Source organism: Antechinus flavipes, chromosome 1, assembly GCF_016432865.1.
Source record: "Antechinus flavipes isolate AdamAnt ecotype Samford, QLD, Australia chromosome 1, AdamAnt_v2, whole genome shotgun sequence".
NCBI classification, from domain to species: Eukaryota; Metazoa; Chordata; class Mammalia; order Dasyuromorphia; family Dasyuridae; genus Antechinus; species Antechinus flavipes.
In genome coordinates this window covers 109,623,878-109,647,387 of record NC_067398.1, presented here as the reverse complement: position 1 = coordinate 109,647,387, position 23,510 = coordinate 109,623,878, and the positions used below count along the sequence as shown (strand labels likewise).

At 33.8% G+C, this 23,510-nt stretch overlaps 1 protein-coding gene across 2 annotated transcripts in view; it reads left to right on the top strand.

Moving 5' to 3' along the window:
* Positions 1-23,510, top strand: part of RIC1 (RIC1 homolog, RAB6A GEF complex partner 1) — a 129,771-nt gene that overhangs the window by 83,233 nt on the left and 23,028 nt on the right. For both annotated transcript variants that reach the window (XM_051987668.1, XM_051987659.1), the window contains exons 10-15: positions 1,178-1,226; positions 2,456-2,608; positions 12,780-12,983; positions 20,170-20,208; positions 20,326-20,436; positions 22,249-22,338. In XM_051987668.1, coding sequence (XP_051843628.1) covers positions 1,178-1,226; positions 2,456-2,608; positions 12,780-12,983; positions 20,170-20,208; positions 20,326-20,436; positions 22,249-22,338 — 646 coding nt within the window. The remainder of the gene's footprint in view (positions 1-1,177; positions 1,227-2,455; positions 2,609-12,779; positions 12,984-20,169; positions 20,209-20,325; positions 20,437-22,248; positions 22,339-23,510) is intronic.

The following is a 23,510-nucleotide window of genomic DNA, read 5'->3' as shown; positions in this document are numbered from 1 at the left end:
GGGTCATGATTTATCAAAAGAAACTGGGAAATAGTTGTCAGATAGGGAGAGAGTTGAGGAAAGAATATCTCAGGAAGGAGAATATGGTCAGTTGCTATAGAGATGTCAAGAAGGCTCATCATGAAAACTTTTAAAAGGTGATTGAATTTGAAAAGAATTAGTAACTTTGGAGAAGGCAGTTTTTCAGGGGCGTAAGGGAAAAAAGAAATTAAAAAAAAAGCATAGGGGCTTCTTTTTCTAAGAGTTTAGCTGTGAGAGGGAGAGAAGTATAGGATTATGTATAGAATGATAATTTTGAATGCATGAAAGGGTCAAATAAGGATTTTTAAGGAATAGGGAGACTTAGTTATGTTTGTAAGCAATATAGAATGAATTGTTTGATAGGAAGAGAAGAAAATTTAGAGAGAGGAGTAGATAATTGAAGGAACAATCTCCTGAAGAAAGTTTTGCAGTAGGGTATGATAATCAAAGGTACAAGGAACACAAAGTATATAATATAAGTATTTAAAAGGGGAAAGCACCTTTTTTTCTACCCTCAATCTCCTTGGTTAGGTAGAAACAGTTTACTGCACATAATCCTTCTAGTTGCCATTTTTAAATCCTCTTGGTAAGAAACTTCTCTTCTTCTATGCACTAGATACACTCTATGTACTAGATGCTATTCTGTTGTACAGAACTGTAAAAAAGTAACCAAATAGAATTAATATTGTAGCGGTAGGGTTTTTTATTTAATTTGCTTTTTTGAGATTGGCAAAAGAATCATGAAATTTAAAATTGTTAAAATAATTTGAGCTAACTTGAAACTTATATTTAAAAAAGTGAATTGAATATAATTTTTTTTTGGGGGGGATAGAGGGAGGTGAGGCAAATGGGCATAACTGACCTGCACAGGGTCACATAGCTAATAAGCATTAAATGTCTGAGGCTGGATTTAAATTTAGGTGGTGTTCTATCCACTGCATCATCTAGATGGCCCTGTATAAATTCTTAAAAGAAAGAAGACAAAATAAAAGGAGCCAATTTCTCATCGAGTGGAGAGGGAAAAAAACAAGACTTGAAAGAGATGACAGGGGTTTTTACAATGAAAAGTAGGATTTAAAAAGTTCATGGTGGATGGCCTCCATTTTGTCCCTAAGTTTAAATCCTATACTACTAAGAATTTCCTTTTTTCTTTTAGTTACAGGTCAGATGGTACTAAGAAAGAGCCTCTTAAGATCAGCTCTATGGTAAGTAGTCATATAAAACTTAGCACTATTTGGGAAGTCTGGATTGTCTTTTGTCATATGTGGTGTTTGTTGTTTATGTGATTTTAATGTTCTGCCAGAATATGAATAAATTCTTCAGTATGTAATTTTTGATTGACTAAAAGCATTTTGAATGTAAAGGGGAAAATCGACTCAGTCTTTGATATCTAGCTTTTTGTTCTTTTTGGTGAGAATAATTGTCATGTAATATAGAGTTTGTTGTAAAGAAGGTATATCTTTTTTTTTTTTTTTTTAACTTGAGAATTTCTTCTTTTTCTTCTAATCCCAATATGCTTGGCTAGGTAGAAACAGTTCACTGTATATAGTTTTTCCAGCTGCCATTTCTGTAGCCTCCTTTCTTTTGTGACTTCTTTGCAACTATTTTTCATTACTCTTTTTCATGTAAGTAGGCACAAAATTAAATATATGTTGGATATGTTGCCTTTAAGGTCTTGTTTTAAAACTTATCACAAATGTTTCTTGAGAATTGAGATCTAGATGATCTAGAGAATTACTCTGTTATATATTGAATGTCCATCACTTTTACACAGCTCCACCATTTGTAAATATGTTTGTGAATAATCCTATACAAATGAGGTTTTTCCCTGTCATCTTTTCTGGATCATGAACCTTTCTAGACAGTGCTTCCATGGTTATATTCCTCGATATTCATTGAGTTTGAGGGGATGTGCATGGAGGAGGAGGCGAGGGTGGGGAAGAGAGAGGGAGAGAAGAAGGGAGGGAGAGAGTATCTATGTATGGGGAAAAGGGGACACATAAAAGAAAATGTAATTAAAAGGTTGTGATATTAGATTATTTATTTATGCTTTAGGCTCTTTTTTATTGATCTGGACTAGTTCTCTAGTTCAGAAATGATGTATTCTCAAATCCCCTTTTCTTATAATGCAATTAAATTAGTTTAAATAATATAGTAACGAGAAAATTTTCCTGAACATAAAAGCCTAGGTTTGGTGATACAAGTGTTCTCTATATTTTGTTCTACTATCCCGAATACAGAGCAAGGAATGTGACACTTAGAAAAATTGAATTTTAATAGGATTTTAAACCATGTTTTTAGCAACATTTTGTGATCCTCCAGAAATTATGAACAATTTTGCTATGTAGGTAGTATGGGAATGTATGCAGTTAAGATGATATGGAAGAGAGCTTCTTGCTGTTCAGGAGTAATTTTTGTTTCTTTTTCACACAAGAGTTGGGGTGCAGAAGGTTATCACCTGTGGGTAATAAGTGGATTTGGTTCTCAAAATGGAGATATTGAGTCTGACATCAAGAGTTCAGCTAATCAGCCTGGCATTCTACAATTTCAGTTCATTAAGAGTGCACTCACTGTTAACCCTTGTATGGTAAGTAGGAATTTATGACCTTTAGAATTTCAAATTTCAAAGAGATTTTTTTTTTTTTTACCAGATTGTTGTTTGTGACTCTTATTGGCTCAAAAAACTGTTTTTATACTGTTAAAATCTTGAACCACTCTCATTTTATAGGTTATAGCTTCTGGTTTTGTTTTCTATCTTCATTTAATTTATGCCAGAAGTGTTCTTTCTGGGTCCATTATGTCCTTTTATGTATTTGTAGCTTTAATAAAAACAAGGTGGATTCACTAAAAACTAAGTGGGAGAGGAAGAAGTCTGAAAAAAAACTGAGTTAGCATTCTATCCTGTTTGTATTTTTGCTTTTATAAAATTGTAATCTTGTTCTAATCCCACTAAGCTATAAAAGATACCTTTTACAACATTTTGTCTATCCTGATCAAACCTAAGTATTATTTGCAGATTGAAGCTAAGTGGTCCCCAGAAAAGTAAAAGACACAGAAAAATGACTTATATGTAAATGAAACATTTGTATCAAAAGTGACAGTAACAGGGATCTCATCTCTTGTAGTAGAAAGAATAACTAATTTTGAAAGGCAGTACTCTTAAACTAGCCTGCTATTAATACTTCTCTAAATCTGGAAAACATAGATAGCCTTGAAAAATTATTGGGGGGGTGGGTTAAAGTTATTTTCAATTAATTTTTTTTCTATTGGCAAGTATTTTCTTTCTCTTTTATGTTTCCTCTATTCTGGGAGACAAAAAAAATAAGAAAATCAGAATTCTTTTAACAAGTGGCATAGTTAAGAAAAAGAAACATGAGAAAATTTTATTTTAATTTAACCATTTAATTTCTTTCACTTCTTATTTTAAAAGTTTTATTTATGAGTTTTATTTCCTGATAAACCCTTCCTCAATGAATCTTCCCTTTTTGTTTAAAGTTAATCTGTCAACAATCATCTATTAACCATAAACTGTATACTAAAAAAGTTAAGCAAAACCAATTAATTAGTGTGGTGGCCCCATTGGATTGCATATGCAACACCATGAATCCTTTGTTTTCTACCTTTCTACCGAGGAGAGAAGTAAGTTCATCATCTTTTACTTTAATTGTCAAGATTGTTCATTTCACTTTATCAAGATTCAGTTGCTTTCATTGTTCTTTTTATTTGCAGTATTGAAATGATTATAAATATCTTTCTTAGTGTACTTAGTTTATATAGGTCACATTTTTCTTTTGATCTTAGAGTTTGTATTACTATTCCAAATCTTTCCCTACTCCAAACCATCTTCTATTGATCTATCAAATAATCTTCCTAAAATGCAAGTCTGACTATGTCATATCCTCTTTCTTCTCTACCAGTAAATTATAATGGCTCCTTATTCCTCAAGATCCTCATCCCTCAAGATCAAATATAAAATTTTCTGTTTGGTTTTTAAAGTCCTTTGTAAATTGACCTCTTCCTAAATTTCCAGTTTTCTTATATCTTACTCTCCTCTATATGTTCTTCAATCCACAACACTGGTTTCCTTACTCTTCCTTTCAGAAAGACATTCCATCTTCTGACTCCATACATTTTTATTGGCTGCCCCTCATGTCTGCAATGCCCTCCTTCCTTGTTTTCGCTTCCTTTCCAGTTTTCACTTCCTTCCCAGACTTCCTTCAAGTCTCAAGTAGAACTTCACATTCTATAAGAAGCTCTTCTTGGTCCCTTTATATACTCATGTCATTACTTACAGTTTATCCTCCCCTCCCTTCTTCCCTCTTTCCTTCCCTCCCTCCCCCCTTTTTCACACACACACACACACACACACACACACACACACATAAAATTTGTATATAACTGTTTGCATGTTGTCTTCCCCTTTAGATTGTGAGAGCCTTGGGGTAGTAACCATTTTTACTTATATTTGTATCCCAGTGCTCAGAATAGTGTCAGGCATGTGTTGAGTCATTTCAGCTCAGAGACACTCTGTGATCTCTTTTGGCATTTTCTGGGCAAGGATACTGGAGGGTTTGCCATTTCCTTCTCCAGCTTATTTTATAGATGAGGAACTGAAGCAAACAGAGTCAAGTGACTTGTCCAGGATCACACAGCTACTGTCTAAGTCAGATTTGAACTCAGGAGAATGAGTCTTCCAAACTTTAGGCCTAGTACTCTGTCCATATTCTACCTTACTGTTCAACCTCTCACATAGTAGACATTTAATAAATGCTTATTGAATTGGTCTTATCTCATCATATTAACACACCACAATTCTTTCAGCCATTTTCCAGTTGATAGGCATCACGTAGTTTCCAGCTTTTTGCTGCCACAAAAAAGTACTACTGTGAATATTAAAGACTTTCTTTTTTGTTCTTGACTTCCTTGGGTACATATTAGTGTCACCATTTGTTCAAAGGATACAAACTAGAGTGATTTCACTTGCATAATTCCAAATTGTTTTCCAGAATGGTTGTAATAACTCATAGCTCTTCCAGCACTCACTGTTAAGTGTGTTTGTATAATCTATTTTGAAAAACACTTTTGATCTTTTCAGTACAGTGAATAAAGACCATAAAGGCAATGAGATGGTCTCTATTTTGTGTATGTTTTCAGGAAAATTCTTTTGGGGGTCCCTTGTATTTGAGCTAGAGCCATCACTGCTCATCCCAAAGTTTTGCATTTCTGTGACCTTTTTTTTTGCTAGCAATGACTCATACCCTTGTCAATATTTCCAGTACCTAAGAAATCATTACCCTTCACGACAATTACTGTTGATTATTAACAGTGAAGGTCTTTCATGAAGTTACATTGCCATCTATTGGTAATTGTGAAAATTGTCATTAAACTAGCTTTCTAAGGTTGGGTGTGTTTTTGGACCTTTTGAATAAAATAGGTTTAAACAAAAATTCCATTTATAGTGAGAATTTATAATGTAACTTATCTGTCATATAATCTTGTTTACATAAACCATTATGTAATTTACTTTCTCTCAGAAGGTAACTACAGAATCTAGAAGTTCAAATTTATTTCGAGGGTCATTTAGTCTAACCTGACCCTTACCACAATATCTTGTATGGCATCCATAACAAACTGTCATTTATCTTTTGTTTGAATATCTCCAATGAAGGAAGCATAGTAACATCTGACAATTTTGAAAACTGAAATTATTAGAAAAAAAATTTAGATTAAACCTAAATCTGGAATTTTTTCCCATTACTTCTAACTCTGATCTCTGAGACTAAATAAAATCAGTTTAAATTTCTGTTTTCAAATAATCAGAGGCAGCTATCATACTCCATACTTCCAAAATCATCACTTACCTGGATCTTTCAGCTTCTCTTTATTTAACATATTTACCAATATTCTGACAATCTTCTTCATCTTCTTCTGGACACAAATCATATCGTTAGTTTTTAAAATGAAATGCCCAAGACTGAATCTAATAATGTACATATGACCTTACCAGATCAGAGTAAAATATGTAGAAATACTTCACTTGTCTCAAATACTATATTTCTTTCAATGTTATTTAGCATAACAATAACTTTTTCTAGTTGTCTTCTCACATCGTTGATCATACTAAACTTGAAATCCAGTAAAAGCCCTAGACCTTTTTTAAACAAGAATGGTTGTTCGGCCATGTTCTGTTCTCTATGTTTTTCATTTTCTCTTTCCTGGTTTTTTGAAGTTGACCTAAATATTGAACTTATACATTTGTCTTTTTTTAAAAAATATTTTATTTTATTTTATTTTATAATAACTTTATATTGACAGAACCCATGCCAGGGTAATTTTTTCCGATTTTTCCCCTCCCTCCCACCTCCCTAGATGGCAAGCAGTCCTATATATGTTAGATATGTTGCAGTATATCCTAGATACAATATATGTTTGCAGAACCTAACAGTTTTCTTGTTGAACAGGGAGAATTGGATTCAGAAGCTAAAAATAACCCGGGAAGAAAAACAAAAATGCAAATAGTTCACATTCCTTTCCCAGTGTTCTTTCTTTGGATGTAGCTGCTTCTGTCCATCATTTATCAATTGAAACTGAGTTAGGTCTCTTTGTCAAAGAAATCCACTTCCATCAGAATACATCCTCATACAATATCGTTGTCGAAGTGTATAATGATCTCCTGGTTCTGCTCATTTCACTTAGCATCAGTTCATGTAAGTCTCCAAGCTTTTCTGTATTCTATCCTGATGGTCATTTCTTACAGAACAGTAATATTCCATAACATTCATATACCACAATTTACCCAGCCATTCTCCAACTGATGGGCATCCATTCAATTTCCAGTTTCTAGCCACTACAAACAGGGCTGCCACAAACATTTTGGCACATACAGGTCCCTTTCCCTTCTTTAGTATCTCTTTGGGGTATAAGCCCAGTAGTAGCACTGCTGGATCAAAGGGTATGCACAGTTTGATAACTTTTGGGGCATAATTCCAGATTGCTCTCCAGAATGGTTGGATTCGTTCACAACTCCACCAACAATGCATCAGTTTTCCCGCATTCCCTCCAACATTCATCATTATTTTTTCCTGTCATCTTAGCCAATCTGACAGGTGTCTCAGAGTTGTCTTAATTTGCATTTCTCTGATCAATAATGATTTGGAACACTTTCATATGAGTGGTAATAGTTTCAATTTTATCATCTAAAAATTGTCTATTCATATCCTTTGACCATTTATCAATTGGAGAATGGCTTGATTTCTTATAAATTTGAGTCAGTTCTCTATATATTTTGGAAATGAGACCTTTATCAGAACCTTTAACTGTGAAGATGTTTTCCCAATTTGTTGCTTCCCTTCTAATCTTGTTTGCATTAGTTTTGTTTGTACAAAGGCTTTTTAATTTGATATAATCAAAATTTTCTATTTTGTGATCAGTAATGATCTCTAGTTCATCTTTGTTCACAAATTTCTTTCTCTTCCACAAGTCTGAGAGATAAACTATCCTATGTTCCTCTAATTTATTTATAATCTCGTTCTTTATGCCTAAGTCATGGACCCATTTTGATCTTATCTTGGTATATGGTGTTAAGTGTGGGTCCATGCCTAATTTCTGCCATACTAATTTCCAGTTATCCCAGCAGTTTTTATCAAATAATGAATTCTTATCCCAAAAGTTAGGACCTTTGGGTTTGTCAAACACTAGATTGCTATAGTTGACTATTCTGTCTTATGAACCTAACCTTTTCCACTGATCAACTCATCTATTTCTTAGCCAATACCAAATGGTTTTGGTGACTGCTGCTTTATAATATAATTTTATTTATTTATTTATTTAATAATAACTTTGTACTGACAGAATCCATGCCAGGGCACCCTTTCACAACATTATCCCTTGCACTCGCTTATGCCTCGACTTTTTTCCCTCCCTCTCTCCACCCCCCCCCCTCCCAAGATGGCAGGCAGTCCTATAAATGTTAAATATGTTGCAGTATATCCTAGATACAATACATATTTGCAGAAATAATATAATTTTAGATCAGGTACAGCTAGGCCACCTTTATTTGATTTTTTTTTTCATTAATTCCCTTGAGATTCTCGACTTTTTATTGTTCCATATGAATTTTGTTGTTATTTTTTCTAGATCATTAAAATATTTTCTTGGAAGTCTGATTGGTATAGCGGTAAATAAATAGATTAGTTTAGGGAGTATTGTCATCTTTATTATATTCGCTCAGCCTATCCAAGAGCACTTAATATTTTTCCAGTTATTTAAGTCTGACTTTATTTTTGTGGAAACTTTTTTGTAATTTTGCTCATATAATTCCTGACTTTCCTTTGGTAGATAGATTCCCAAATATTTTATGCTATCAACAGTTATTCTGAATAGAATTTCTCTTTGTATCTCTTGCTGTTGGATTTTGTTGGTGATGTATAAAAATGCTGAGGATTTATGGGGATTTATTTTGTATCCTGCTACTTTGCTGAAATTATGAATTATTTCTAATAGCTTTTTAGTAGATTCTCTGGGGTTCTCTAGGTATACCATCATATCATCTGCAAAGAGTGATAGTTTGGTTTCCTCATTGCCTACTCTAATTCCTTTAATATCTTTCTCGACTCTTTTTGCAGAGGCTAGTGTTTCTAATACGATATTGAATAATAATGGTGATAGTGGGCAACCTTGCTTCACTCCAGATCTTACTGGGAAAGGTTCCAGTATTTCCCCATTGCATATGATGCTTACTGATGGTTTTAAATATATGCTCCTGACTATTTTAAGGAAAAGTCCATTTATTCCTATGTTCTCGAGTGTTTTTATTAGGAATGGATTTTGGATTTTATCAAGTGCTTTTTCTGCATCTATTGAGATGATCATATGGTTTTTGTTTGTTTGGTTATTGATATAGTCAATTATGTTAATAGTTTTCCTAATATTGAACCAGCCCTGCATTCCTGGTATAAATCCTACTTGGTCATAGTGTATTATCCTGGGGATGATTTTCTATAATCTTTTTGCTAATATTTTATTTAAGATTTTAGCATCAATATTCATTAGGGAGATTGGTCTATAATTTTCTTTCTCTGTTTTCAACCTACCTGATTTTTAGGTATCAGTACCATGTCTGTGTCATAAAAGGAGTTTGGTAGGACTCCTTCAATCCCTATTTTTTCAAATAGTTTATTTAGCATTGGAGTTAATTGTTCTTTAAATGTTTGATAGAATTCACATGTAAATCCATCTGGTCCTGGGGATTTTTTCTTAGAGAGTTAATTGACAGTTTGTTCTATTTCTTTTTCTGAGACGGGACTGTTTAGGATATTTACTTCTTCCTCTGTTAGTTTGGGCAAGCTATATTTTTGGAGGTATTCTTCTATTTCATTTAAGTTGTCAAATTTATTGGCATAAAGTTGGGCAAAGTAACTCCTAATTATTGCTCTAATTTCCTCTTCGTTAGTGGTGAGTTCTCCCTTTTCATTTTTAAGACTAACAATTTGATTTTCCTCTTTCCTTTTTTTAATCAGATTTACTAAGAGTTTGTCTATTTTGTTGATTTTTTCATAGAACCAATTCTTAGTTTTATTAATTAATTCAATAGTTTTTTTACTTTCAGTTTTATTGATCTCTCCTTTTATTTTTAGAATTTCAAGTTTAGTATTTGACTGGGGGTTTTTTAATTTGTTCCTTTTCTAGTATTTTTAGTTGCAAGCCCAATTCATTGACCTTCTCTTTCTCTATTTTATGCAGATAGGCCTCTAGAGATATGAAATTTCCCCTTATTACCGTAGCTTTGGCTACATCCCATACATTTTGGTATGATGTCTCATTATTATCGTTTTCTTGGGTGAAGTTATTAATTATGTCTATGATTTGCTGTTTCACCCAATCATTCTTTAGTATGAGATTAGTTTCCAATTATTTTTTTGGTCTACTTTCCCCTGGCTTTTTGTTGAATGTAATTTTCATTGCATCATCGTCTGAAAAGGATGCATTTACTATTTCTACCTTACTGCGTTTGAGTTTGAGGTTTTTATGTCCTAATATATGGCCAGTTTTTGTCTAGGTTCCATGAACTGCTGAAAAGAAAGTGTACTCCATTCTGTCTCCATTGCATTTTCTCCAGAGATCTATCATATCTAATTTTTCTAGTATTCTATTTACCTCTTTGACTTCTTTCTTATTTATTTTGTGGTTTGATTTATCTAATTCTGAGAGTGCAAGGTTGAGATCTCCCACTATTATAGTTTTGCTGTCTATTTCTTCTTGCAGCTCTCTTAATTTCTCTTTTAAGAACTTAGATGCTATACCACTTGGTGCATATATGTTTAATATTGATATTGCTTCATTATCCATGCTACCCTTTAGCAAGATATAGTGCCCTTACTTATCTCTTTCAATTAGATCAATTTTTGCTTTAGCTTGATCTGAGATCAGGAATGGCTACCCCTGCTTTTTTGACTTCACCTGAAGCATAGTAGATTTTGCTCCAACCTTTTACCTTTAACCTGCATGTATCTCCCCGTTTCAGGTGTGTTTCCTGTAAACAACATATTGTAGGATTCTGGCTTTTAATCCATTCTGCTAATCGCTTCCTCTTTATGGGGGAGTTTACCCCGTTCACATTTATGGTTAAAATGACCAATTCTGTATTACTTGCCATCTTGTTAACCCCGGTTTATGCTTTTCTCCCTTCTTTTCCCCTTACCCCCCTTCCCAGTATTAACCTTGTGAGCACCACTTGCTTCTCATAGCCCTCCCTTTTTAGTATCCCTCCCCCCGCCTTAGAATTCCTCCCCCTATCTTACCCCTTTCCCTCCCAGTTTCCGTATTCCCTTTCACTTAGCTTATTCCTTCCCTTTTCACTTTTCCCTTCTCACTTTTCAATGAGGTGGGAGAAGTTTCACCATAAATTGAATATGTCTAAAATTTTTCTCTTAAAGGCAATTCTGAAGGCAGTAAGATATTCACTATATTCATCCCCTTCCATTCTTTCTCTCAGATATAATAGGTTTCCTTTGCCTCTTCATGAGATGTAGTACCCCCACTTTACCCTTTTTCTGGTACAATGTCCTTTCCACATCTAGTTTCTTACATTTGTCTTTTATAAATTTTATCATATTTGATTGATTTTGTTTTTTTTATCTAATATCAAGTGTCCACCTTTATGTCATATGTAAATTTCATAAGCATGCCAGATTATGACCTAGGAGCGTGATCATTCCATCAACATACAATTGAGCTATTTGGTATGGGTGGGAAAAAATTGATTATGTTTTAGACAAGTTGAGTGTGAAGTATTGACAGAGCATACTGGTGGAGATAGTCAATAAGAGCTCTAGGTAAAAAATCAAGGGAATGAGATAGGGAAGTACATGAGATTGCCAAGGAAGAAGTTAGGAAGAATGAAGAGGCCTAAGGACAGTTGCTTGGAATATTCTTGAGTGTCAGGGAGTAGAGGACAGATGAAGAGCCAGAAAAAGAGACAAAGAAATGGTAGATGAGATAAATGAATTTACAGTACCATCAAAGGTAAAGAAAAGGTATCAAAAAAAAAAAGGGCACTAGTCCAGTATTGTCAAGTGTTACAGAGTAGTCAAGGAAACTTTTAACAGCAGGGGAAAAAAGAACATTTTATCTAGCAATAAGGTCATTAGTGATTTAAGATAGAGTTGTTTTGATAGTATAATTGGAATTGAATCCAGATTTCTAATGGCTGAAGTGAGAGGGAGTTGGTGGTGAAATGAAGATAACGTATAGAATTTATTCTGTCTTAAAAGTTTGACAATAAAAATGAAGAGAGAGAAAATGGTTTCTGCATTATCTTGCACATAGTAGGCATTTTAATAAATGGTAGATAAATATATGAGTGATGATGTTAGCAAAGTTAAAGAAGAAATTATTTTTCATTTTGAAATATGACCATAGACTAGGAGAAAAGAATCAATAGATAGGGAGTGATTGAAATTATAAGAGAGGCAAGCAGGATTCCAAAGGTAACTGGGTGGGGTGGGGTGTAAGGGGGGGCAATATGAGATTGAGGGTAAATATGGAAGGGTAGTAGCTTTAGTTTCATTCTCTGAGACCTAGAACAAGGATGAAAAGATGGGTAAAAGTTATGAAAAGCTTAAAAAAGTAAGAATGGGACATTAAGAGAAATCAGGTGGGGCGTGGGGAAGGAAATTTGGAACAGCTCTTCTGAATAATGTAGGATAGTCATTACAGGTTGAATAAAAGAATTTCTCTGTGTAGTGAGGGCCTTGCAAAGATTATCAGTAACACAACACTTATTATTTAGCTTCCATTTTCCATTGAGTATATATTCGAGTATAAGCCGACACGAATATAAGCTGAGGCCCCTAATTTTAACCCAAAAATCTGGGAAAACTTATTATATCAGTAGGTTTAGGTAGCACATTGGTGCCCGCAGAGGAGGAGAGCAGTGCCGGTATACGTATGTAGAGCGGTTGCCAGCATTAGTATACAGTCCGGTTACCGACTGTGATACTACAGGAACAGCCGCATCAGCATAGCAACGGCCGGCCCTGTAGTATCACAGTTGGCACTCGCGCTGTATACTACACAGCAGGGGGCCATTCAAAGGGATATTTACACGTTTTATCCAGTGACTCGAGTATAAGCCGAGAAGGAGATTTTCTGCCCAAAAATTGGGCAGAAAAACTCGGCTTATACTCGAGTATATATGGTACTTAATAACTGGAATATTAATTTTAAAAATTGTTCCTTTTTTGTCCCCTCTTGCACAGAGTAACCAGGAGCAGGTGCTACTTCAGGGAGAAGATCGTTTGTATTTGAACTGTGGCGATGCCTCACAAGCCCAGAGTCCTAGAAACTCATCAGCACACTCTGAACATAAGCCCATTCGGGAAAAGAGTCCATTTTCAGATGGAAATTTAGATTCTCAGGGTTTAAGCACTTTACTTGGACACCGACATTGGCATGTTGTGCAGGTAAATTCATTTTGTGCTGAGCTACTACCTCTTGCACTCAGTGAGATTTCTCCTGGAACTAGTTTTCAAAATATTTTTCTGTTGCTGCAAAAAGTGGAGTGACTTTTGCATTCTTGTGTCATGTCTTTTCTCTACTTTTGTATGTTCTACCCTTTTAGTTTCTTCTTTGTCCTTACCACTTGATGCAGAATGTATTGTCCTCTGTTTTAACTGACTCTTCTATCAGTGCATTGTCTTCAAGGGCAGAAAGTTTTTCCAGTCACTCTTCCATTACAACTATGTAAAATGATTTTTTACTCATCATATTTTTCAAGAAATATAAATACCACTGTGTTGTAAACAAAGGTGGAGTAACATGCAAATTATCACTGGGAGATTGATTTACTCAGCCCAGTTTAGTGCAGGAGACATTAATTTGAGTGAAAGAACTTGAGTCTACTATATAGACTTAAGACCTCTGTCTCATACATCATGAAGAAGCTCTGCCATCATTTTGCTAATAAGAAAATATTTAGCTTTTCAAACATTTAAAAAAAAAATACTTTTTGGCAGTCAGGAAGGAAAGAAATATCATAGCTTGGTCCAAAATTGACATCTCAAAAATTTACTTTTGGGAGAAAGACTAAATTAAAATGAATTAATGAAACTAACCATTCACTTGTAGCATATCACCCTAACTTTTCTTTTCTACTACAATACCAAACTCTCTACCTCATCCTCATAAATCGTCTCGGCTCAATTCTCTATAGCCAGAAACTACAGTAAAAAGGAAGTTTATTTCTCAACTTCCTTCTCCTGAATCATATATTTCACTACCTGCCTCCCCTTTCCCTCTTCCTACTTTCCCATGGTAATTTTTTTTTTTGCAGGGATGGAACATATTTCCAAAAAGAATTGAACAGGAAAATAATTATCTTAGTGTTTTAAAACCTAATGTTTCTGAATATAACTTTAAATTGTATCGATTTTGACATAAAATTGGCCAATGCTCATTATTACCATTTTATAATACTAAGTTATTAAGTAAAACTGAATCAAGTATTTCCTTTACTAAAATTTTCCACTGCTCCCTTCTCTCTTGTAGCCATTTCTCTGCTATTTTCATTTCCCCATACTATGAACTATTCATTCTACACTGACCTAGCATCAATGCCAGTTCTACCTAGCCAGGTCTGTGTTACCAGAGAGCCAAGTAGAGCAGAGGATTAAAGCAGGTAGGTCTCGAATTCAAAAGGAAATCAGGAAATAAAACAAAATAAATTCCCCTTCAGCTGTAAAATTCCATGATTCTAAGAATCCATTAATTACCCAAACAAGCACTTGAAAGCACTGATTTAGAACACTTAAGAAAGGTGTTTGTTTATTACCAGCAATAACACTGTCATTATACCATATGTGTATGAGAGTCTAACATTTTTCTATGACAAAATCAATATCATTTTCTGAATTTTTCAGTTTTTCTAGACTTCATAAGATTATACCAAAGCTAATGATTCACAGGCAATTATATTGGAATAGAAGCATGAAATTTTTAGAGCTGGAAGGGACCATACAGATTATTTAATCCAACCACTTCTTTTCATTAAAAAAAAGAGAGAGAAAGATTGAGCCCCAAAGAATTGTTTAAAACTTGTACAAGATCTAGGCTACTTATTGGAATTATTCTCTTAGTTTATTATTATTAGTCTATTAGTCTATTATTATTATCATCTAATTAAAGTAAAAGTGGAATCAAAAGGCTAAGCTCAATGGGGAATCTATTTCTTTTTTTTTTAGTTTGGGCCAAGGACTAAAAACTGAAATTTGCTATTTCAGATCTTTAATTCCAATTGTCCTTTGTTTACTTATGTCTCCATCTAAATGAGTAGATACATTGCTTTCCCAATGTGGTTTGTATAAAAAGGCTTTAAATGCCTCCAAACTGCAGATTTTTAACCTGGGCATTTTTGAGGAATCATGATGTCTCCTTGAACCAGGTATTATTCTTACACCCTTTAACCTTATCATAGATACTTAGTCTAATTCCCTGTTCAGCAAAAGATCCTATTTAGATGTCTACTTTTTATGAATGATTTTGCATTTTATATGCTTCTTGATTTTCTTATACATATGCAAATAAGTTCGGAGTTAATTATGCCTTCCATTTTCCTTCTTTTCCTAGGCTTTCTCTATATTTTCTGTTATTACATTTAAATTATCTCATTTTCCTTTCCTTAATCTCCACCCAAACCCCTGCACTTCACTTTAAAAGATTTTAGGTTGTTAATCTTTTCATTAAGTTCAAGAGAAAGGAAATAAGTACCTATCTTTTAGAAGCAGGGCTACTCACAACTGCTTTATTCTTAACACAATGTTTCTTTTTCTTTCTTTCTCTATTCTGTTTTCCTAATTACAGATTTCAGACTATAAAGCTTTAAGAACCAGTGGCCAATACACAGTTTATACAGCTGAATCCTTAATAATATAATATTTTCTAAATTATTTCTTTTTCTTTAAGGTGTATAGTCATAGTCACCAGTATTCTAAAAAGTTGGCTTTATAAGAAAGTCCAAACCTATGTTCTTATCTGTTAAATGCAAGAAAAAAACTATTGCTGGTTATTCTCTAGCCTACTGAATTCTCTTATTGATTCTGTTTTTATTTAGGATAATTCTAAATAATCTCTTTATTGGAATGATATAAAGATACACATTCACATGTTTTTTCTGCCTTTGGAAAGGGTTAATAACTATTCACAGATCTCTCTACTTATAGATAATTGCTGTTTTGGTATAAGACAAGGTTGTAGGGATGGGACAAGTATAGATGATTTGACATTCTACAGGCTAATTCTCTTCAGTATACTGTTTTCCTCATTAGTATAGTTTAATGATTATGGCTTACTATCCTGGATTTCTTTATTATCAGTGGCTACTGAGCTTCCATAATCCAGGTTTCCAGAAGTAGTTATAAAAAATTCAAATTTCTCAGATGGCCAGTATACAAATAATTAGATGTAACCAACATTATAGTGACCACTTAGGAAAGTAAGTTACTTCATGCTCTTGCATAAATTTTTCAAGTACAAAGGCAATATATGAAAAGGAAAAGTTTACTTAAAAGACTAAGTCATTTGCTTTTTCTGTTTATGTGACACCATTGTTTATAAAAATAAGATGGAAAATTTGCAGATGAAAAGAATGTACTGCCCATCAGCCTATTCTTAAGGGTATTTAATGAAATATGATAGGACAGTAGTTACATATTTAAAGGATGCAAGGTAAATCTGTTTAAATTGTTTTTATTTAAAGATTAAATTTTAAACTTCAAAAAATAGATAATAAAATCCCATAACCAGAAAGTGTTACATTCAGTTCTGTTTGTTCATTCATCTCACTCTTCACATTGCAACCCCCTCTGCCAAATGAATTTTTAAAAATATGTCATGGTTTGAATAAGTTTTATAAGCACTGCCTTAGGAGGACTAGCTGTTACTGGTTCAAGTAGTAGTAGTGTTGAAGGAGGTTGGAGCCTGAGAGTTTGTGCCTAGTACAGCTTGAAGATATGTGTAGATTAGTTCTAGATAGTAATTTTTAATTTATTTTCTTCATAAATAGAAAAGATCAATCTCACAGGTAGACCTCATCAAAAATCCTTTCAACTTTCATCCCTCTTTTTTCTCCCATTTTGGGAGGAATTTTTTCTATCCCTCTAGTGATTTTCTAAATTGTCTAATTGGTAAGATTTTAACTTTGTGATTAAAGTCAAGAATTAGAGTATATGTCAATCATATAAAATGTTCCCCATTACTCTATAAAAGTAAACTTGAAAATCTCCTACTAAGGAAAAAAGTAAACCACAGATTATTCAATCCAACTCCACAAACACTGATTAAGCTTCTATTATGTTCAAGGCACTTTTACGTGGTAGGGTTAAAAAAGTAAAGAGAAAAGGCCTTTATTTCTGTTGTGGTATCTTCTTGGGGAAGAAATTATCTGCATTTGAAGACAGTTTTCTCAATGATAAATGCATTCTGAATAGAATCTTATTTATTTTAGCATTGTGTTCAGCATGTTTTTCTGTTAGGCATCTAACAAAATCTTAGACTTGACCTGTGTTTTTAAATTATAAATAATCTCCTCTTTTCCCCCACCACAACAATAATAACAATTAACATTTATACAACATTTTAAAGTTTACAAAGTCCTTTCCTTATCATCATAATTTCATAATGACTTTTTAGGTAGGGTATATAATTATTATCATCATTCTCATTTGATAGGTAGGGAAATGGAATTTTTAAGGTAGAAATTACTTAACAGAAGTCAAATTTCTGAAATTGAGTCTTTTGATTCCTGTCAGCATTTTTGCTTCTCCTCATGCTCTTTTCTAAGACAAAGAGAAGAAGACTGGATTAAATACCAGTTTAGTTAACAATTTAAAATGTTTACATTTTTGAATCCTGAATCCTGGCAGCTAGGTTGCTTAGTGGATAGAGTGCTAGACCTGGAGTTAAGAAGACCTGAATTCCAATGCAACCTCACACCCTTACTAGTGTGACCCTGGGCAAATCACTTTATTTCTATTTGCCTTAGTTTCCTCACCTGTAAAATGGGATTAATGTTGTGAAGATAGTAGTAAAGCAAATCTTTGCATACCAATTGTCATAATTATTATCAAAATACATTTACTGGAATTCTAAAAATGGAAGAGAAAGAACTCTTATTCAGTTTTTATTTTCTTTATCCCATTTTTTCTTCTTTCCTGTCTTCCCCAGGGAAACTGTTTTTTTCTCCCATCAGGGAAACCTTGAGTGTGGTGGATCACTCCAGGGGTCAGATATTTTCCATGACTCTGCATGACCCATTTGTCCCACTTGGCTGTTAACCGGATATTTATTCTACTTCTCTAATTAGAAATTCTTACTTGACCCTATTTGACCATATCTCTTATCATTATCAACTGAATTCTCACTGCAGCCAGGCAGCCTTTTAATTTTCTGTGATTCCTTATCTTAATCTTCTCAAAAACTATTCTAAATCTTCTCTTCACTCCTCATGCCTCCCTTTTTCCTCTTTTCCCTCAGCTGAGGATCTTGTCTCTTATTTTACTAAGAAATCTTGAGTCAATGTGGTATTTTCTCTTTATCTCAAAACCCTCTGACTTCATCTTCCACTCTTTTCTCATTTTCCCCAGCTTCTGATGATAAAGTAGACTTTCGCCTAGTCAAGACAAATTTCTCTCCCTGTATACTTTATCTCATGTCATTCGGCATATTCCCCCTCTTCTGAATCTATAACCAGTCCTTATCTATTTTCTTTCCTTTTGCTTTCAGACAAACCCAAGGCTCCTCCATCCTTTAAAAAAAAAAAAAACCAACAAACTTTACCTTCACTAAAAATTATCCTATATCTCTTCTCCTTCCTTAGTCACATTCCTTGGAAAAACTATACACCATCTGTCTTCACTTTTGCTCTTTTCACTCTTCAACCCTTTTCAGTCTGGTTTCCAAATTTACTCAATTGAAACTATTCTCCCCAAAATTATCAGTGGTCTCCTAGTTGCAAAATTTAATCATCTTTTCTCTGTCTTTGTTTTTCTCAGCTTCTTGATAGCTTTTGACACTGTTGACTACCATCTTCTCCTGGATGATTTCTCCTCTCTAGATTTTCATAATTCTCCTTTCTGTTGCTTCTTTTCCTTCCTGTCTGACTTTTCCTCATTCTTCTTTGTTCACTTATTATCCTTATGTGCCACCATACTCTAGGTGTTTTCCAGGGTTCTATTCTAGTAGGTCCTCTTTTCTTTCTACACTGTCTTGGTAACCTCATCAGATTTCTTGTGCTTAACTATCATTCATATGCAGATGACTCACAGATATATTTATTCATTTATGTATTTTGTGTAAAAACACACATATGTATATGTATTTGAGGAATTTTTTTCCTTAAGCACATACAATGACACATGTATATACACATTTATAGTATGTATCTCCAGCTCAAGTCTTTCTTCTGGATGTCCTAGAGACATCAAAAATTGAACTCATTATCTTTGCCTCCTTATTCTCTCATCTTCCAAATTTTTGTATTCCTGTTAGCACTACTATCTTTTCAATCTCCCCGTAAAGTCACCTCAGTATCATCCTCAACAGCTCCCTCTCCTTCACCCTATATATCAAATCAGTTGCTATTTCTGTCCCACAATTCTTCAATCCAACTCCTCTTTACTTAATGATACCGTCTTAATTCAGGCCCTCATCCCATCTCACTTGAATTATTGCAGTACCCTCTTAGTCTCCCTGCCTCAGTTCTCTCATCATTCCAGTACATCCTATACACTACTTTCAAAGTAATTTTCCTTAAGCAAAGATATAACCATTTTATTCCATATTCTTTGTTGACTTTTTAAAACCATGCCATAATCTGGCCTCTCCCTATCTTTCAAGCTTTTTTGTTCATTATTCTGACTTCTCTAATCTTCAGCCTAACCATAGTGATCTTCTCTTTATTCATTATCCATAGTACTCTGTCTCCCAAATCCATGCCTTTGCCCTGGCTAAAACGTGCTTGGAACACATTCCTTCCTTATCTCTGCCACATAGTATTCTCTTCCTTTAAGACATGATTCAAGAACCATCTTTTACACAAAGCTTTTCCTGGGGAAGTTTCTTCTCACCCTTCTTCCCCCCCAAACCTGCTAGTGTCTTTCCTCCCAAATTATCTCTTATTTAATTATTTTGTTTGTAACATATATATATATATAATGTTGTATAAATGTTACATTGTAGATGTAAGCTTAACAAATGCTTGTTTGATAAATTGACCAACATTTATTGATTCTTCTCTGTGTATCCAAAAACACTTTAGGGAGATAGGAAAAATTATGGTAAACATAGACTTGGCTCTGAGAAAACTTTTTTAAAATAAATTATAGTAGATAAAAAAACACATTTGTAACATGTAAGAATAGCTACAATAGAAACCTAATTACAGAGCTTTCTGAATACTGAGCTATTGTTGTAATAATGGAAATGATTATACAGAAATATTTCTCCTAGATTTGCATACTTACAAACAAAATTATTAAATGTTTTCTATGGCATGTTTTGACAATTGCATGGGAAAATGAATACCATTTTATTGACAGTACTATAAGTAATGATTTGACTCCAAGTCTTATGTAAGTGCTCTGTTGTTTTTTTTAGATTTCCAGCACTTATCTAGAGAGCAATTGGCCTATAAGGGTGAGTTACTTTATTTTTTTAGTTCATTTGTTTTCAAATGTTTCTTATTTCTTTATACAAGTGACATTTAACAAGTTATGTTGGTTTCCAGAGAATTCTTTTATTTTATTCAAACAGTTTTCAGCGATTGATAAGCTGGGACAAAATGTTGCTGTCGTTGGCAAGTTTGGTTTTGCACATTATTCGTTACTCACCAAAAAATGGAAGCTCTTTGGAAACATTACCCAGGTCAGTCCTTTTGCAAAATAAGGAAAGATGCTTTGCCATCAAATACAAATTTATGCTCCCTTTAAAAAAATTTATAAAATTAAATATGATCAGTGGAAAATAATCTAAAAGAATAGTTATGGTACAGGAGTGTGAATTTTCTTTTTGTTTAAAGAAAAAATTCTCCAATTCTCCCTGTGCAACAAGAAAACTGTTCGGTTCTGCACACATATATTGTATCTAGGATATATTGTAACCTATTCAACATGTAAAGGACTGCTTGCCATCTGAGGGAGGGGGTGGAGGGAGGGAGGGGGAAAATTGGAACAGAAGTGAGTGCAAGGGATAATGCTGTAAAAAATTACCCTGGCATGGATTCTGTCAATAAAAAGTTATAAAAAAAAAAAAAGAAAGAAAGAAAGAATCAGGGGAATATACATTTGTTTGTCTAATGATAGTCATCTCTGGCCATAAGGCTTGGCAAGGGTGAAGGGAATATAATGGATCTACATGACACCTTTATTATATACTTGAAAGGAATAATAAGTTATACATAATAGATAGGCAGTTTCATGTGCAATTTTACAAATTAAAGTGTTATGAAAACAGAAAAAAAAAAGAAAAAATTCTGTTAAGAGAAAAATTTCATGGCATTCATTATATGTAGTGTTCTGTATTAATAATCCTGTTACTGAAAACAAGAGAGTGGGATGAATACTCATAAATATTGAGAGAATCCTTTTCGCTGTAGGTTAAATGCATCAAATATGTTCCAAGTGAACTGATGTAAAGTTAGGGAATTCTCAGTGTCTTACAGTTGTTGGAATACATGGGAGCCACCTGCCAGTGGCTGCTGGAGATCCAACCCAGAATGGATCTTCTGTTGTGAGAGTGATACAAGGAGACTGAGAGGCAGTTGCTGTTCTCTGACCTAAGAGGCAGTTGCATTGTCTGATCTCTCTCTTCTTTCCTCTGCTTCCAATTTATCTCATTCCCAGTCTGCAACACTTGTGTCAACAAGGCTGTCTTGCAACTCTTTCAGATGTTATGATCCACAGCTGTGGAGGCTCTCGGAGAATTGACCTGTCCCTTAGCATACAATAAATAGTCTGTGCTACTGCCAGCTTTTGAGGTCCTTGGCCATAATTTTATTAACTGAAGATACAATAAAAGAAAGGCACTAAAAACAATTACAGTAATTATTCAAGGAAGATCTAGTTTTCATGACAATTTGTCACATTTGACAAACTGGTTAAGACTATTTAAATACTTATACCATAGTTCATGGGGCGTATTTCTTTACCTGCTAAATTTGAATCCCCACTACTCATTTTGAGTGTAATACTCAAGTCTTCCTCTTCTTTTCCTGACTGGAACATTTTTCTTTGTCAGTTGCTACTAATGAAAGTATTACAAAGTTACCCGATTTTATAGTTGAAGAGGATAGCAGAAATAGTGGAATATTTCTTTCACTTGCCTGGGAATATTTATTTCATAAGTGTATCAGCTTCTTGAGAATCACTATGATATATAGCTGATAGAGAGCAGGCTGTAAAAGGGAAATTTGGGTTCAAGTCTTCTCTCTCAGATATACAGATTTTGTGACTTTGGGCAAACTACCTTTACCTTTCATTGCCCCAAGCATCTCAAAAACTATAAATTGCAAAAGAATTGATTTAATCTGTGTTGCTAGAAGAAATGTTCCAGTGGGTATTCTGTAGTGGTAAAATTACAGGTCTCATCAAAAAACAAATATTAGGGATAGAGCTTGGGGTATCTGTATATTAACTAATAATGAAACTAATATATTGGTTTTTTGTCTTGTATTTTAAGGAGCAAAATATGATTGTGACAGGTGGCTTAGCCTGGTGGAATGACTTTATTGTTCTGGCATGTTATAATTTAAATGACCGCCAAGAAGAGGTAAGAAGAAATTCTTAAAAGTAACAGTTTTCCATATTTTAAACATAAGCAGTCTTACTTTTTTGTTGTTTGAAAACAACAAATCCCTCTCATAGAGTTTCCTAGAGCACTTTGCATGGATCTTTCCCTTCTCCTTCACTCATCTGCATCTTTTATTTTTATGCCCCCATAATTTCTAAGTATATTCTTTGCCTTTTCCCTTCAAAGAGCCACATTTAATTACAAAATAAAAAGGGGAGGAAAATCATGTCAGCAAAATTAACCAACACATCAACCAAAATGGTAAATACCTGCAGATTTCACACTTCTGATACTCAACTTTTACAAGGAAGGAAGCAAGATGCATTCTCATATCTCTTCTTTGGGACTGAGCTTGGTCATTATCTTTCAGATCATACTGTTTCAATTTTTTTGGTGATTGAAAAGGCAGTTGGTAAAATGGTTTGAGAGCTGGACTTGGAGCAAGTGAGCCTCACCTCTGAAATATAGCGTCTTTATGACCCAGCTTTAAACCTCAGTGCTCTAAGCAACACAGAGACTTTTGAGTTGTTGCAAAGAAGGTATCAACCTGAATTAGTTGAGGAAAATTCTTCATCTAGGAGTTCCATGTGCTGATAAAATAATATCCAATCCAATTCCTCTCTTTATTTGATATATAAGTATATGTATTTAGTTCTTGTTAGTAGTCTTTTTTGGTGTTGGTTTTTCTTTCCAGTATTGTAGTCATGAATATAATTTTCATGGTTCTTATCATTTCATTTTAAATCAGTTTCTATAAATCTTCCCATGCTGCTCTATGTTCTTCATATTTTTGTTTTTCACAGTAAAAAATGTAGTATTCTGTTATATTCATGTATCCCAATTTGTTTAACTATTCCCCGTTTGGGTGGAAAGTTTAGTTTTCCCCAGTTTTTTGCTATTGCTAATGGGAATATTTTGGTATATTATAGATTTTTTCTCTTTTACATCCTTAGATTCTATACTTGACAGTGAAATTATCTTAGTCAAATGGTAGAGATATTTTAGTCATTTTCTTAGCGTAATTCTCTTTGCTTTCCTGAATGGTTGGCCAAATTCATAACTTCATCATTGATGAATTAGTGTGCCTGTATTATTATTTTCAGTATTGACATATTCCTATCTTTTATCATATTTTCTTTGTGTAAAACCCA